At 40.8% G+C, this 15,662-nt stretch overlaps 1 protein-coding gene across 2 annotated transcripts in view; it reads right to left on the bottom strand.

The window, feature by feature from the left end:
• Window positions 1–5,473, bottom strand: part of UBE4B (ubiquitination factor E4B) — a 159,388-nt gene extending 153,915 nt beyond the window's left edge. Inside the window, exon 1 of one of the 2 annotated variants that reach the window (XM_049877871.1) lies at window positions 4,745–5,473. In XM_049877871.1, the coding sequence (XP_049733828.1) occupies window positions 4,745–4,768 (24 nt within the window). In that variant the 5' untranslated portion in view covers window positions 4,769–5,473. The remainder of the gene's footprint in view (window positions 1–4,744) is intronic. The other variant, XM_049877870.1, reaches the window with a different exon arrangement.
• Window positions 5,474–15,662: the final 10,189 nt, after the last annotated feature.

Genomic DNA, 15,662 nt, shown 5'->3' with positions numbered 1-15,662 from the left:
TGATGATGATGATGATGCTGTGTCCCATCAAGTTGATTTCGACTAATAGTGACCCTATATGATAGAGCAGAACTGCCCCATACGGTTTCTTATGCTGTAATCTTTACAGGAATAGATAGGTCTTTCTCCCAAGGAGCCACTGGGTGGGTTTGAAATGCCAACCTTTCAGTTAGCAGGTGAGTGCTTACCTGTTGCGCTACCGGGGCTCCTTAAAAGTCCACTAGGGCTTCCAATTTCCACCTCAAAAGGGACAATAAGAACACTGTAAACATTACAATCTGCTCAGGTTATTTCTGTTTTACAGGCCGTTTAGTAGAGGGATTAAGAACTCTGAGGTCATAGTTAAATTAGAATCCAGTTTCTATCGCTTAGTATTTGTGTGCATTTCCACAAGTTACTTAATTTCTATTAGCCTCAATTTTCTCATCTGTAAAATGGGGATAACAACAAAACCAATTCTGCTAAGCAAACTAAGTGCTGAGCACATATTAAGGGTTCAATAAAAGTCAGCTAATATTATCATCCTCCATCTCTCTTCTAAAGTGAACAGGAGTGGAGGAGGGGTCAAGGAGGCTGCATCCGAATCCTACCAGGCTTGAAGGAGAAGAATCTCCAGTTATGAAGCACCAGCTTAGGTCCTGTGGCCTACTACAAAGGAAGAAAATGTCAAAGGGATAGAGATGTTAGATAGAAAGGCCAGGGTGGGGGTCTCCATGTTGACTCCTCAGTCCATGGTTCAAAACTAAACTCACCTGCTTTCTCCAAAACCTGCTCCCCATCTGGAATTCCTTATCCCACTCCCAATCCATCTCTCAAGTTAGAAACTGAGCAATCATCTTCGTCCTTTCTCTTCCCCCATCCTCTTCACATCAAACTGATCATTAGAACTAGGTTAACATAGATCCTTGATATTGCTGGTGTCTGTCTGCTCCGCCTCCATTCCCACTGCCACTGCCTGGGTTTGGACTCTACCGTCTCACTCCTGGGAACCCTGGTGGTGCAATGGTTAAGAGTTTGGCTGCTAACCAAAAGGTTGGCAGTTCGAATCCACCAGGCACTCCCTGGAAACTCTATGGGGCAGTTCTACCCTATCCTATACGGTGGTTATGAGTCAGAATCAACTCGATGGCGATGAGTTTGGTTTTGGGTTTTTGTGTCTCACTCCCAGATAGCAACAGCATCCTGTCTCCCTGCCTGGAGCCCTTCTTCCAAGCCACTCTCTCCTCCCTTGCCAGTCAACTTTCTAATCCCTTAAAACCCTTCAAAGGCTTCTAACAGCTTTACAGAGAAAGTTCAAACTCCCAAAGCATTTCTGAAAGCCCTCCAAGATCTGGCACCTGCCTCATCTGCCACCACTCCTCCCCAAGGCAAAATCTTGTGCTCCAGTCACACTACTTCTCACCATTTCCTGAGCTCCTCAGCCTCAGAGCCAGTTCCAAGGACCCTTAACCTGGCAGCTACTCTTCAGCACAAAGATCATTTTTTCTTGAAAGTCTTCACTAAGACACCTCCCACCAGTATTTTCCTTGGTGTCTTGTGCATAACTTCCACAACAACAGTTAGGACACTACAATTGTTGGATTCCTATCTATCTTGCTCTTCCCAATTAAATTTTAATTTAAGAAAAAGGATTATATTCCCTTTAACCAACCTGATATATTGATGGGGGAGGCAAAGCCTCTGCTTTTTGAAAAAATGCTTGTTGAATGACAATTGGGGGGGGGTGTTTCAGATGAGAGTCACAACCAAAACGACAATAGACCTTATCCCATCATGAAGGTATTCATAGAAAACAACACTTCTACAGGAAAACTATGCATTTTAAGCAGCGTGGGTCAATGTTAGCAGGATATTCATATAGAATTTATGGCCAGTCCTTAAGCAGTAAAATGTAGTAAAGAGAGCTTCAGAGTTAGGGGACTGGGTTTGAATGCCAACTCTGTCACTTCTAAGCCAGGTCACTATGGACAAATGACTTAACCTAAACCTCAGTTTCCTCACCTTATAAATAAGGATCTAGCATCTGTCTAATTACACTGTTTTATCAAATGAGACAATGGCTGTAAACTGCCTGGCATGAAGCAAGCTTCTAAGGCTGCTGATAAATGTTAGTCCCTTTCCATTTACAGAACCCTGCTTAAAAAGTCCAAGGTCACAGGTTAACTCCCCATAATCTGCATGGGGGACAGGGATGCAACATCTAACACTCTTCTAAAACCATGGCCACACCCTGAATCTCAGCCAGCCATCTTGCAGATGAACTGGGTCATAAAGATTTAGCCAAAAAAAAAAAAAAAAAAGCAAATGATTTCAATGCAATCTCACACCTCTGATGAAAAAAAGTTTAAAATACCTGCCCTATTCCCAGCATCATATGAAAAACAAGACATGAGTAAGCTACAGAATGAATGTAACGTAAATAATGATGCCTGGGACTGGAGGTTTCTGAAGGGAATGAACTTAGTCATGGACCTGCTCTAGGGAGCAATGGATTCACTGTAGCACTCTATATAAATAATAACAGCCATGAAGTTAGACAAATATTTCACTTTTTTCTCTTGTACAACACAAGAGAGGAAAAGCACAAGAATTTAAGGTGATCTACGAGAGGGCCCAAAACTGCCCATAATGTAAAATTTTCTAAAGCTACTAATCTGGTTATAACAGCCTTTATTTTTCACGGACTATATTCTCATACATTTTCATTTTGTTAAAATATGAAATCCTGCCTTACCTAATTTCCTAATTTAGATTGAAAGATCACACACAGTCTTGCCTGTTTTAACCTTGAAATGTTTGTTTGAATTCAATAACGAAAACGCATTATTTTCTAACCAAATCAATGTCACATTATACGTGTGACAAAAGTTTTCCCTGCTAGAGTAACAACACAAAGGCAAAAAAAGCTATGGACATGTCTCTGTTGAGAATTACTCACCTAACCCCAGAATTAAAGAAACTGGATTAAACACACATACACACACACACTTTAAAGAGATTTTCCCCCCAAAATTATTTGTTCTAAATTCTGCTGAAAGTAAAATTACCTATTCTTGAATTATCCCTTTTTGTTCAGGCTAATTTGCTGAAAATAATTTCATATTGATCTTACACTAGTGAATTTAACTTCTCACATTTACTTTAATATTCTGTTGACCTTGAAAAATGTTTCTTGTATCGCCTCTGCAAAAGGTTACATTTGTTCCTTATATGGTAACAAAAAAGTTACACCTTCCTCAGGGACTGAGTAAAGAACACATTTCAGATTATACAGCACCTTTAACTTGTCGGTATTCTTTATTGGTTTGAAAATAATTTCCTGCTGAAAATTAATCCAAAAAACTCTAAACCAGGAACAATTTAGAGATCATCAAGAAAAAAATAATTTGTGGGAGAAAAAGACTACTAAAAAACATAAACTCTTTGCTTTATATGAAATTATTGCTACAGGAATAAAGGGTGGCGGGGGGGGGGGAGGCATTTTTTTTAAAACTACATAAAACAAACTGCCCTCTAAGGGAATCTCTTGATAGTTCCTGCCTGACTGAATGGAACTGTTTTAATAGTCTTCTAATTTAAGATTATATTCCTGAAGTATTTGAGGAAAGCAAAAATCAGTAACACAGAATGGGCAATCTTGACTTTCCAAACAGTCAAGTATCACAACCAACAAAATAATATGCTTCCTTTCCTACCTGACCCTTAACCCACGACTTGTATGCCCTATCCCTGGAGAATTTCAGTCCCTAAGTAAACACACTGACTACTCTGTAGCTAAAACTAGAGCATGGAAGTCTTACAGTACAACCAACCTGATGGATGACTGCTTTCATAATACTTTAGGGAAGTTTTATATGACCAGTGGAAGAAATGAGGAGGTCAGTTGAAGAGGGTGAGGCCAGCAGGGGTCCTGAAAGGGAAGCTCAATTTGTAAAAAGGAAGGGAAAGGTCGGTATAATCACAGGAAATTCCCTGTACCCTTATTGCCACTGTTTTTATGACAATCTTATTAAAAAATCTTTAAAACATCAGAAGGGGATCTGTATGACTCCTTTCAGAAATGAGAACGGGGGGAATTTACTAAGTCATTTGCTTCCTGTGTAGTCTCTGCTATAGCAAAACAAGAGTTTGAAAGAGACAAGAACTAGGGAAAGGTAGAATGAAAGCCAAGTATGCCAGAAGTCTGTTGTGGTCTCTTAAATTACCGGAATTTAACTAGGATTCTCTAAACCGTTGGGAAGACACATATTCTGTTAAATATCAGAGAATCTGTCTGTAGGCCATCCTCAAACACAAAGGCATATTTAATCAACTTATACAACTTACGGCCACACATACATGGGATTTCAAATAATTCCTTTAAAACATACACCCACTATCACTCTGATTCCATCCAAAATTATTCTTTAAATTGCTGCAGTAAAGTGTGTGTTATTAAACTTGATATAAATCTAACCTTTCTTGTTTGAGTACCCTCAAGAAAAGAATGAACACCTCAAGATGCTCTACTCTTCTTCAGATCCTAAAAGATTCGAAAAAGAAGCAAATGGAGTTCAGAATGGAGAAATAAACGAAGGGAGAATAAAACGAGAATCTCTTAGAGAGTCATTTTATTCTTTGAAAGTGTCATCTTCATTTCTTCCCCAAGCCCAAAGGCCAAGCTCCACTGGCGCAATATCATCTTTGTCCAAAGCGCCAAAGAGTTGCCAACTAGTCCCCCAAGGTGTCCCCCCAACCTCCTCACCTCATCAGCGCTCAGCTCCTCCATCGCTTTCCTCTTAATGATGAAAGACGTTAAGGAAAGATCCTTCTGTTCTCGAGAGAAGGGAAGAAGGAAAGGAGAGTAGAAGGTGTCTATCGGACTGTCTAGTCCCCCAAATGGGGGAGGTTTCAGAATTGCATAGTCAGAGGTTAAAATATAAGAACACGAGAGGCACTGAACCGCCTTGGCTTCAGTCACTTCAATCGCCCCAGAGCCTCTTACAGCTGCTTCTGTCCTGAGCAGCCTCTTCTGGCCGCCACTGCTGCTGCTACACGGTTATCTTAAGGCGCCACTTACTACCCTCTGCTTCCTAGGTTGTCCAGAGCATGGAGCGCGGTCTCCAGCTGGTCTCGTGCTCCGAGCTTGCTAGGTCTTCGTGGTGGTGGCGCGGCAGCTGCGCTTCCTCCGGCAGATCCTGCTCTCCTTCCTACCTTTTGCCCCTGGCGGGAACTGTTCGACTGCAGAGTGGGTGCTCCGAGGCAACGCGACCCCAAAGGCGCCCAGACAGAGCCCAGCACTGAAGAGGGAAGCCCCTCCCCTCCCAAAGCAGGCCGGCCACGCCCCGCCTCCGCGCCGGAGCCTGGGCAGGGGGAGGGGGAGGACGAGACTCGCGATGCCTCTAGCTGGAAGAGTAAATCCTCCTACCCCTCCACCCCTCCACTTACCCCCACTCCCCACCAAGTATTATTCATCAAAACAACAGGGCGGCCATCTTTGAAGGGGGTCACGTGACCCCCACCAGGGAGGCGGGGCTTCTGGCTCCTGGACGAGGCAGCCAATAGGCCGCGGGCGTCGCGCCGCCGATTTCCTCTCCTCGGCGCCCCCTCCCCGCCCCCGACTCCGTCCCTTCCCCCGCAACTGCGCGGGGCGGGGGGGAGGGGCGAGAGAGCCCGCGGGGGGCGGGCCCGCGAGCGGGGGCGGGGCGGCGCGGCGGGGGCGGGGCGGCGTGGTGCCATGGCGACGGCGCGGGGGTGGCGGGCACGGCGTCAGGGCCCAGGTAGGCTCCCGAGGGGAGGGAGAGGGATGGGCACACCGGGAGGAATGCGAGGGCTGGGGACCGAGGAGGCCGCAGGTGGTGGCGGTAGAGGGACAGCGCCGGGACTGACACATGGAAGATCAGCCTGAGGGGACTGACGCCACCGGGTTCCCGCAGCGCCTTCGTTGTTCTCAGTCACTTTTGCTTTTTAGTGATAAACGTATCTACGCCGCAGCCAAGTGAACGAAAACGTCTCCTTTCTCGGGAGTGTTACCTAACATATTTACTGCTCATCTTCTGGAGAATGTCTTTCTGCATCCTCCACCTACTCAAAGAAAGCCCAATTGGAAGGAAATTCTAATTTAAGTAGAACTTCAATTAATTCTATTTTACTTTGGTCTTTTTAAAGACATAGTTTCTGCTTTTTTTTAATGTGTTAAAAAGGGATGGTAAAAATTTAAAATATAGATGAAAGACAAAGATGAAAAATCTTTTAAGTGCACATACATATACAAGAAAGATATTTAGAGTCACTGGAGAGAAATCTTCAACTGGACAAGGATACAAATGTTTTCTAATATACAAATCTAAATTGAGCATTCAAAGTAACAGTATCATTAAATTACAGATTTTGCCGCATACAAAGACTATACCATATTGGCTAACTTACTGAACTGTAATCTTACAGACTGCACTTCAGAATTAAAAGAGTTAACAATTTCTTTGCTACGTATGCTAGGTATGTAAGGAGTTTGTGAGTAAAATCAGACACTGGAGGCTTTGAATATTATCTGCTCTCAAGGAAAGAATTCTGTGTAAGCCAGAGTTTGGATGCAGGATGACACTTATATTAATACTTTTTTTAAAAACGTAGTTATGGAGATGTAATTCACATACTATACAATCCATCCATTGAGTTGGTTTTATTATATTCACAGAGTTGTGCAACCATCATCACAATCTAAATTTAGAGTATTTTCCTGACCCCAAACAGAACCCCCCCCCCCCGCACCCGTTAGCAGTGACTCCCCATTCTACTCTCTCTCCCAGTCCCCAGGCAACCACCAATCTACTTTCTGTCTCTATTGCATTTGTCTATTCTGGATATTTCATATGAATAGAACCATACAATATGTGGCCTCTTGTGTCTGGCTTCTTTCACTTAGCGTAAGGTTTTCCAAGTTGATTCACATTGTAGCATGTATTAGTATTTCATTTATTTTTATGGCTGAATAATACTGCTTATATGGATTTATGTGGAAACCCTGGTGGCATAGTGGTGAAGTGCTAGGGCTGCTAACCAAAGGGTCAGCAGTTTGAATCCACCAGGTGCTCCTTGGAAACTCTATGGGGCAGTTCTACTCTGTCCTATAGGGTCTCTATGAGTCGGAATCGACTCAACGGCAGTGGGTTTTTTTTTTTGGTTTTAAATGGATTTATCACATTTATGCATTCATCAGTTGACATTTATTCATTGATCAGTTGACGGGCATTTGGGTTGTTTCCACCTGTTGGCTATTATGAATAATGCTGCTAGTAATATTTGCGTAAAAGTTTTCTATGGACATATGTTTTCATTTTTCTGGAGTATATACCTAGGAGTGGACTTGATGCACCATATGGTAACTCTGACTTTTTGGGCAACTGTCAAATGGTTTTCCAAATTGGCTCTACCGTTTTACATTCCCACCAGAAATGAGGGTTCCAATTTCTCCACATTCTTGCTAACCCTTATTACATGTCCAAGGTATGTAAGACATAGTCTCTTCATCCTTGCTTCTAAGGAGCATTCTGGCTGTACTTCTTCTAAGACAGATTTGTTTGTTCTTTGGGAGTCCATTCTTTGCCAACGTTTGCTACATTTCAATGTAGTCCCATTTATTTTATTTTATTTTATTATCACTTTTGCTTTTGGTATAATGCGTTCACTTTTAAAAGACATACTTAATCATTCAATATTTAAATATTATAAGAAAGCATTTTTTTCCATTTTGAGGTTGGGGAAATCACTGAAGTTAAATGACCTGTGTGCCAAATTAAATAGGAAAACAATCAGAAATCTTGCTTCTCCTGAATTCTTCCCTATCACACAGATATATCTTGATACAATATCTGCATATTGTGGCTATACAGAAAATGCAGGCTACATTAATGATGGTATATTTATTTGCTGAATAGTGATATTGTGAAGATTACCATGCCACAATATTTTGTTCACCATAAATTCCATGTCCTATCTAACTTTATCAATTTTTTAACCTTTTGTAATCTCTGACATTTGGATATTCTGACATAGAATTGATTTTTAAAGATGTTTCATTATTTCAAAGCCAAGAAATACATGAGTATTTTTACATGGAAACTCCACTCCCTTCTTTTTCTTCAACTCCAAAGTATTTTTTCTGCAAATAATAATAATAATAAATAGAATCACAAAAATTAGAGATAAGGTCTCTCTGGCCATATAATGTACTTTTCAGGGGCTTCTTACAGGATTGATCCCTCTAATACATTTGTAGTATCTTTTACGGTTGTGTTTTAACCCATCTAAGTGATGGCCTTTCTATCACTTCCCTTAGGGGAAGCTTTCCTACAGAGTTGTAAGTAACAGTGTCTTGGAGTTGTTCCTGGTTCTTAGCTCATATTTTCATTGTTTCACTCAGATTCTTCCAATTGAGATATTATGCCTTTTGGACCATGCCTCCTTTGGGAAGTACCAAACAGCATGGCCTTCAACAAAAATTCTTAGAATTACCAGTAAACCCGTAAGTGAGCAAAAATCCTTTTTAATACCAAAAAAAGTAAAACTTTTTCCAGTGGCAGTTAAAGGAGGAAATCAGAGATACAATCTAAACCATTTGAAATTAAAAAAAAAAAAAAAGCTTTCTTGTCAATTAAGAGGAGTCCTGGTGTCATAGTGGTTAAGCGCTCAGCTATTAACTGAAAGGTTGGCAGTTCAAACCCATGAACCGCTCTGTGAGAGAAATATGTGGCAGTCTGGTTCTGTAAAGATTTACAGCCTTGGAAACTCTGTGGGACAGTTTACTCTGTCCTATAGGGTCGCTATGAGTTGGAATTGACTCAATGGCGGTAGGTTAGTCAATTAAAAGACATTTGTTAAAGTGAAGTGTAGAATTCATAATCTTTTAGGATAGCTTTTATTCAAGTGCCAGAACAAAGAGAGCTCACAGATCAAAATTTATCTTCTTGCTGATTCACATTCCTTTAGATCTGCAAAGCCACCTACATCTGTAAGCATATTCTGTTTCCCTGCTGCCATCAAAGACCAACCCTTCATGTGGACTTTGGATTCCTTCCTGTCTCACCTTCTTACAGACTTTGGTTCAGCATTCATGTCCTCTTCTGGACCATCAGTCTCTTCCTCCCCACTGGGTACATAGCTGGTCTGAGAGCACCTTAAACTCCTAACTTTGACCCCACATCCCCCTCAAGCTCTGCCCTCTTTTTTTGCTTCCCTTGAAAGGAAAACTTTTCAAAAGAGTTGTCTGTAGTTACTATTCCCATGCCTTCCCTTACTCTCCAGTCTACTCCAGTTTAGTCTCTGTCCATACCATTCTAAGAAAATTCTCTTGTCGAGGTCACCAACATTGTCCATTGGGCCAAGATCCATTCACATTTCTGTATCCAATCCTTACTGGCTTTCTCAGCAGCATTCCATACGATTAAACATTTTCGAAACAACCTATCCTATATTGGCTTCTATAAGCCCATACTCTCATTTGCTACCACTTCCACCAACTTCTAAATATTATAGAGCTGCAAATATTAACTATTATGGAGGGCTTAGTATTAAGCCCTCATATCTCTATCATAAACACTCCTTCCGTAGATGATCTAGTCCCATGGGCATATATAGATGCTGACTGAGCATATATGGATGCTGACTGCCAAGTATTTTTCTCTAGCCAGTTTCTCTTCCCTCTGTTCCAGACGCATGTGTCCAACTGCCTAACTGATCATTGTACTGGGCTGCCTAATAGACACTTCGCCCCCACAAATCATCCCTAGCCATCCAGTTGCCCCAAAACATTAGAATCATTCTTGCTTTCATGCAGTCTATCAGCAAACTGTATTCTGTTCTACTACAAATCTTCATGAACCTATTATTCTGTCCTTTCTAACTGACCTGCAACCCTTGAATCCAAGCTACCATCATCTCCTATCTAGGCTACATCACTGGACCTGTTTCACTTATGTTCCTTTTCGTTCTACTCTTCAGAAGCAGTCAGAGTGACCTTCTTAAATCATAAATCAGATCATGTCATTCATGTGTTCAAAATCCTGCAGTGACCTTCCATTTTCATTAAATAAAACCCAAACTCCTTATAAAACCTGTAAGACCCTACAGGATTTGGACATCTCTGCTTCTCTCACCTCACCTTTTACCACACTCTGTTTCTCCTCTACTTCAACCTCACTGGTCTTCCTTCTTCAATAAGGCAGGCTCTTACCATCCTTGAGACCTTGGCACTTGGTGTCCTTTGCTGAAAAACTCTTCCCTTGGCTTTTTTGCATGGCTGGTTTCTTCTTACTCTTCTGGTCTTGGCATTCATGCACTAATTCATTTACCAAATATTTCTTAAGCACTCTGCATCTTAGGCACTGTTCTAAGAGCTGAGGATACGGCATGTGTGTTTGCGTGGGCCCTCTAAGGAGCAGACACCAAATAGAATTAGGCATGCAAGAGTTTATTCGAGGAATAGATATATGCACACCTATATTCATTGCAGCATTACTCATGGTAGCAAAAATATGGAAACAACCTAAGTGCCCATCAGTGGAAGAATCAATAAACAAATTGTGGTACATACATACAATGGAATACTATACAACTACAAAAAATAATGAGGAGTCCATAAAACATCTTATAACATGGATGAATATGGAGGATGTTACGTTGAGTGAAATAAGTCAATCACAAAAGGACAAATATTCTATGTTTCACTTTTATAAAAAGTCAAGAATAGGCATACACACAGAAAGCAATGTTCTCTGATGGTTACCAGGGATGGGAGAGGAGAGAGGGGAATCACTTTCTAGATAGTAGACACTTGATATTTTTGGTGATGGGAAAGGCAGTACACAATATGGGTGAAGTCCACACAACTTGTCCAAGGTAAATGAAGACACTAAAAAGTACACAAGAATAAGAGACAATTTTGATAAATGCTGTAACATGCAATATTGCAACAACAGTAATAACAACCAAAAAAATATGTGTATGGTTACATAGGTAGTTATATGTGCATATATATGTATAGGAAGGCACATGTGAGTATATGGGTGTGCAGGTACAGGGGTATTTGTAGGCATATGTATATACATGTTTGTGTGCACTACATATATACTCATACATATAATAAAACACATACGGGGCACAATTACAGATACTTCCTACACATAACCAAATGCCTTGTGGGATTGGTTTACTGAAGGCTTGCAACCATGGTCTCATGGGACAACTCGGTTAATATAGTTGTCCCATGAACATAACATAGTTCATAAAGATGATCTTTTACATCCTAGTTTGGTGAGTAGTACCTGGGGTCTTTAAAGCTTGGGAGTGATCCTCTAAGATACAATTATTTATCTCTACTCATCTGGAACAAAAGAGAATGAAGGAAACCAAAGACTCAAAGGAGAAACTAGCCCACTGGATTAATAGCCCCCATGAACCATGGACTCATCTAGCCTGAGACCAGAAGAACTAGATTAGATGGTGCCTGGCTACCGCTACCAACCATTCTGACCAGGGACACAATAGAGGGTACCAGATAGAATGTGAAAATAATGTAAAACAAAATTCAAATTCCTAAAAATGGCCAGATTTATGGGTCCAGTAGAGATGAGAGGAACCTCCGAGACCATCACCCCAAGATACCCTTTGAACTCGGAACTGAAGCCACTCCCAGTGATCACCTTTTCCCCAAATAATAGATTGGCTTATAAAATAAATATCACTTGTGAGTACTGTGCTCCCTTAAATAATCAACTATATGAGGCCCAACAGTCAACATTTACCCTAAAACAAAGATGAGAAGTTAAGGAGGGGCAAGGAAGCTGGATTAATGGAAACAGAACAGAATGGAAATAATGAAAATGTTGATACATTGTGAAAAATATAACCAATGTCATGGAACAATCTGTCTAAAAATTGTTACATGGGAGCCTGATTTGTTGTGTAAACTTTCAGCTAAAACATAGTAAAAATTTTTTTACCAAAATAGTAATTGAAGGAAAATTCCTCAACATAATAAAGGGCATCTATGCAAAGCCAACAGCCAATATCACTCTAAATGGAGAGAACCTGAAAGCATTTCCCTTGAGAACGGGAACCAGACAAGGATGCCCTTTATCACCGCTCTTATTCAACATCGTGTTGGAAGTCTTAGCCAGGGCAATCAGGCTAGACAAAGAAATAAAAGGTATCCGGATTGGCAAGGAAGAAGTAAAGTTATCACTATTTGCAGATGACATGATTATATACACAGAAAACCCTAAGGAATCCTCCAGAAAACTACTGAAACTAATAGAAGAGTTTGGCAGAGTCTCAGGTTATAAAATAAACATACAAAAATCACTTGGATTCCTCTACATCAACAAAAAGAACACCGAAGAGGAAATAACCAAATCAATACCATTCACGGTAGCCCCCAAGAAGATAAGATACTTAGGAATAAATCTTACCAAGGATGTAAAAGACCTATACAAAGAAAACTACAAAGCTCTACTACAAGAAATTCAAAAGGACATACTTAAGTGGAAAAACATACCTTGCTCATGGATAGGAAGACTTAACATAGTAAAAATGTCTATTCTACCAAAAGCCATCTATACATTTAACGCACTTCCGATCCAAATTCCAATGTCATATTTTAAGGGGATAGAGAAACAAATCACCAATTTCATATGGAAGGGAAAAAAGCCCCGGATAAGCAAAGCACTACTGAAAAAGAAGAAGAAAGTGGGAGGCCTCACCTTACCTGACTTCAGAACCTATTATACAGCCACAGTAGTCAAAACAGCCTGGTATTGGTACAACAACAGACACATAGACCAATGGAACAGAATTGAGAACCCAGACATAGATCCATCCACGTATGAGCAGCTGATATTTGACAAAGGACCAGTGTCAATTAACTGGGGAAAAGACAGCCTTTTTAACAAATGGTGCTGGCATAACTGGATATCCATTTGCAAAAAAATGAAACAGGACCCATACCTCACACCATGCACAAAAACTAACTCCAAGTGGATCAAAGACCTAAACATAAAGACTAAAACGATAAAGATCATGGAAGAAAAAATTGGAACAACCCTAGGAGCCCTAATACAAGGTATAAACAGAATACAAAACATTACCAAAAATGATGAAGAGAAACCCGATAACTGGGAGCTCCTAAAAATCAAACACCTATGCTCATCTAAAGACTTCACCAAAAGAGTAAAAAGACCACCTACAGATTGGGAAAGAATTTTCAGCTATGACATCTCCGACCAGCGCCTGATCTCTAAAATTTACATGATTCTGTCAAAACTTAACCACAAAAAGACAAACAACCCAATCAAGAAGTGGGCAAAGGATATGAACACACATTTCTCTAAAGAAGATATTCAGGCAGCCAACAGATACATGAGAAAATGCTCTCGATCATTAGCCATTAGAGAAATGCAAATTAAAACTACGATGAGATTCCATCTCACACCAGCAAGGCTGGCATTAATCCAAAAAACACAAAATAATAAATGTTGGAGAGGCTGCGGAGAGATTGGAACTCTCATACACTGCTGGTGGGAATGTAAAATGGTACAACCACTTTGGAAATCTATCTGGCGTTATCTTAAACAGTTAGAAATAGAACTACCATACAACCCAGAAATCCCACTCCTCGGAATATACCCTAGAGATACAAGAGCCTTCATACAAACAGATACATGCACACCCATGTTTATTGCAGCTCTGTTTACAATAGCAAAAAGTTGGAAGCAACCAAGGTGTCCATCAACGGATGAATGGGTAAATAAATTGTGGTATATTCACACAATGGAATACTACGCATCGATAAAGAACAGTGACGAATCTCTGAAACATTTCATAACATGGAGGAACCTGGAAGGCATTATGCTGAGCGAAATGAGTCAGAGGCAAAAGGACAAATACTGTATAAGACCACTATTATAAGATCTTGAGAAATAGTAAACCTGAGAAGAACACATACTTTTGTGGTTACGAGGGGGGGAGGGAGGGAGGGTGGGAGAGGGTTTTTTTATTGATTAATCAGTAGATAAGAACTGCTTTAGGTGAAGGGAAAGACAACACTCAATACATGGAAGGTCAGCTCAATTGGACTGGACCAAAAGCAAAGAAGTTTCCGGGATAAAATGAATGCTTCAAAGCTCAGCGGAGCAAGCGCGGGGGTCTGGGGAACATGGTTTGCGGGGACTTCTAAGTCAATTGGCAAAATAATTCTATTATGAAATCATTCTGCATCCCACTTTGAAATGTGGCGTCTGGGGTCTTAAATGCTAACAAGCAGCCATCTAAGATGCAGCAATTGGTCTCAACCCACCTGGAGCAAAGGAAAATGAAGAACACCAAGCCCACATGACAACTAAGAGCCCAAGAGACAGAAAGGGCCACATGAACCAGAGACCTACATCATCCTGAGACCAGAAGAACTAGTTGGTGCCCGGCCACAATCGATGACTGCCCTGACAGGGAGCTCAGCAGAGGACCCCTGAGGGAGCAGGAGAGCAGTGGGATGCAGACCCCAAATTCTCATAAGAAGACCAAACTTAATGGTCTGACTGAGACTGGAGGAATCCCGGCGGTCATGCTCTCCAGACCTTCTGTTGACACAGGACAGGAACCATCCCTGAAGACAACTCATCAGACATGAAAGGGACTGGTCAGCGGGTGGGAGAGAGACGCTGATGAAGAGTGAGCTAATTATATCAGGTGTACACTTGAGATTGTGTTGGCAACTCTTGTCTGGAGGGGGGATGGGAGGATAGAGAGAGAGGGAAGCCGGCAAAATTGTCAAGAAAGGAGAGACTGAAAGGGCTGACTCAAGACGGGGAGAGTAAGTGGGAGTAGGGAGTGACATGTATGTAAACTTATATGTGACAGACTGATTGGATTTGTAAACGTTCACTTGAAGCTTAATAAAAGTCATTATAAAAAAAAAAAAAAAAAAAAAAAAAAGAATGTTAATATTAAAAAAGAGAATACCAGTATAGACAACTCAAGAAGTTTCATGGCAAAAGAGAGCAGAGAAATGGAACAGTAGGTGGAGCTAGAAGTGGAGTAAAAATGTTTTTTGTTTTTTAAGATTGGGAGAAATAATAGCATATCTTGTATGTTAAAGGAAATTTTTAGCTGTTGTTGTATGACATGAAGTCGATTCTGACTCACAGAGTAGAACTGCCCCATAGGGTTTCCTATGCTGCAGTCTTTACGGAAACAGGGCAGGTCTATTCTCCCACAAAGCAGCTGGTGGGTCCAAATGCCAGCCTTTCAGATAGGACTTGAGCACTTTAACCATTGTGCAACCAGGGCTCCTTAAATTATTAATATACAGAGAGAAAAAAAGTTGAAGATTTGGGAAAAAGTAGAAAGAATGAATGACAGCAGCACTGCTAGCTCGTCTGTACTCATTGGTGTCATCATCTTTGAACCCTTTACCTCCTAACAACCTCTTATAAATTGCAAAAGGATGTTTCCTCTTGAAAGGAAAATAACAGCATTTTTTTCTTTTATAAAGTCTCGATGAACTACATCTTGCTAGCTATTGCTATTAGATGTCATGATTTTCTAGATTTTAACTTTTTCTTGCACAAAATGATGCAGGAATGCCTACTGCTCTATGAGAACTTGTTGACAACTACACATAATTTTGACTG

This window comes from Elephas maximus, chromosome 3, assembly GCF_024166365.1.
Source record: "Elephas maximus indicus isolate mEleMax1 chromosome 3, mEleMax1 primary haplotype, whole genome shotgun sequence".
Classification (NCBI taxonomy): Eukaryota; Metazoa; Chordata; class Mammalia; order Proboscidea; family Elephantidae; genus Elephas; species Elephas maximus.
The sequence above is the reverse complement of the archived record's forward strand: the minus strand, read 5'-3'. Positions and strand labels throughout refer to the sequence as shown.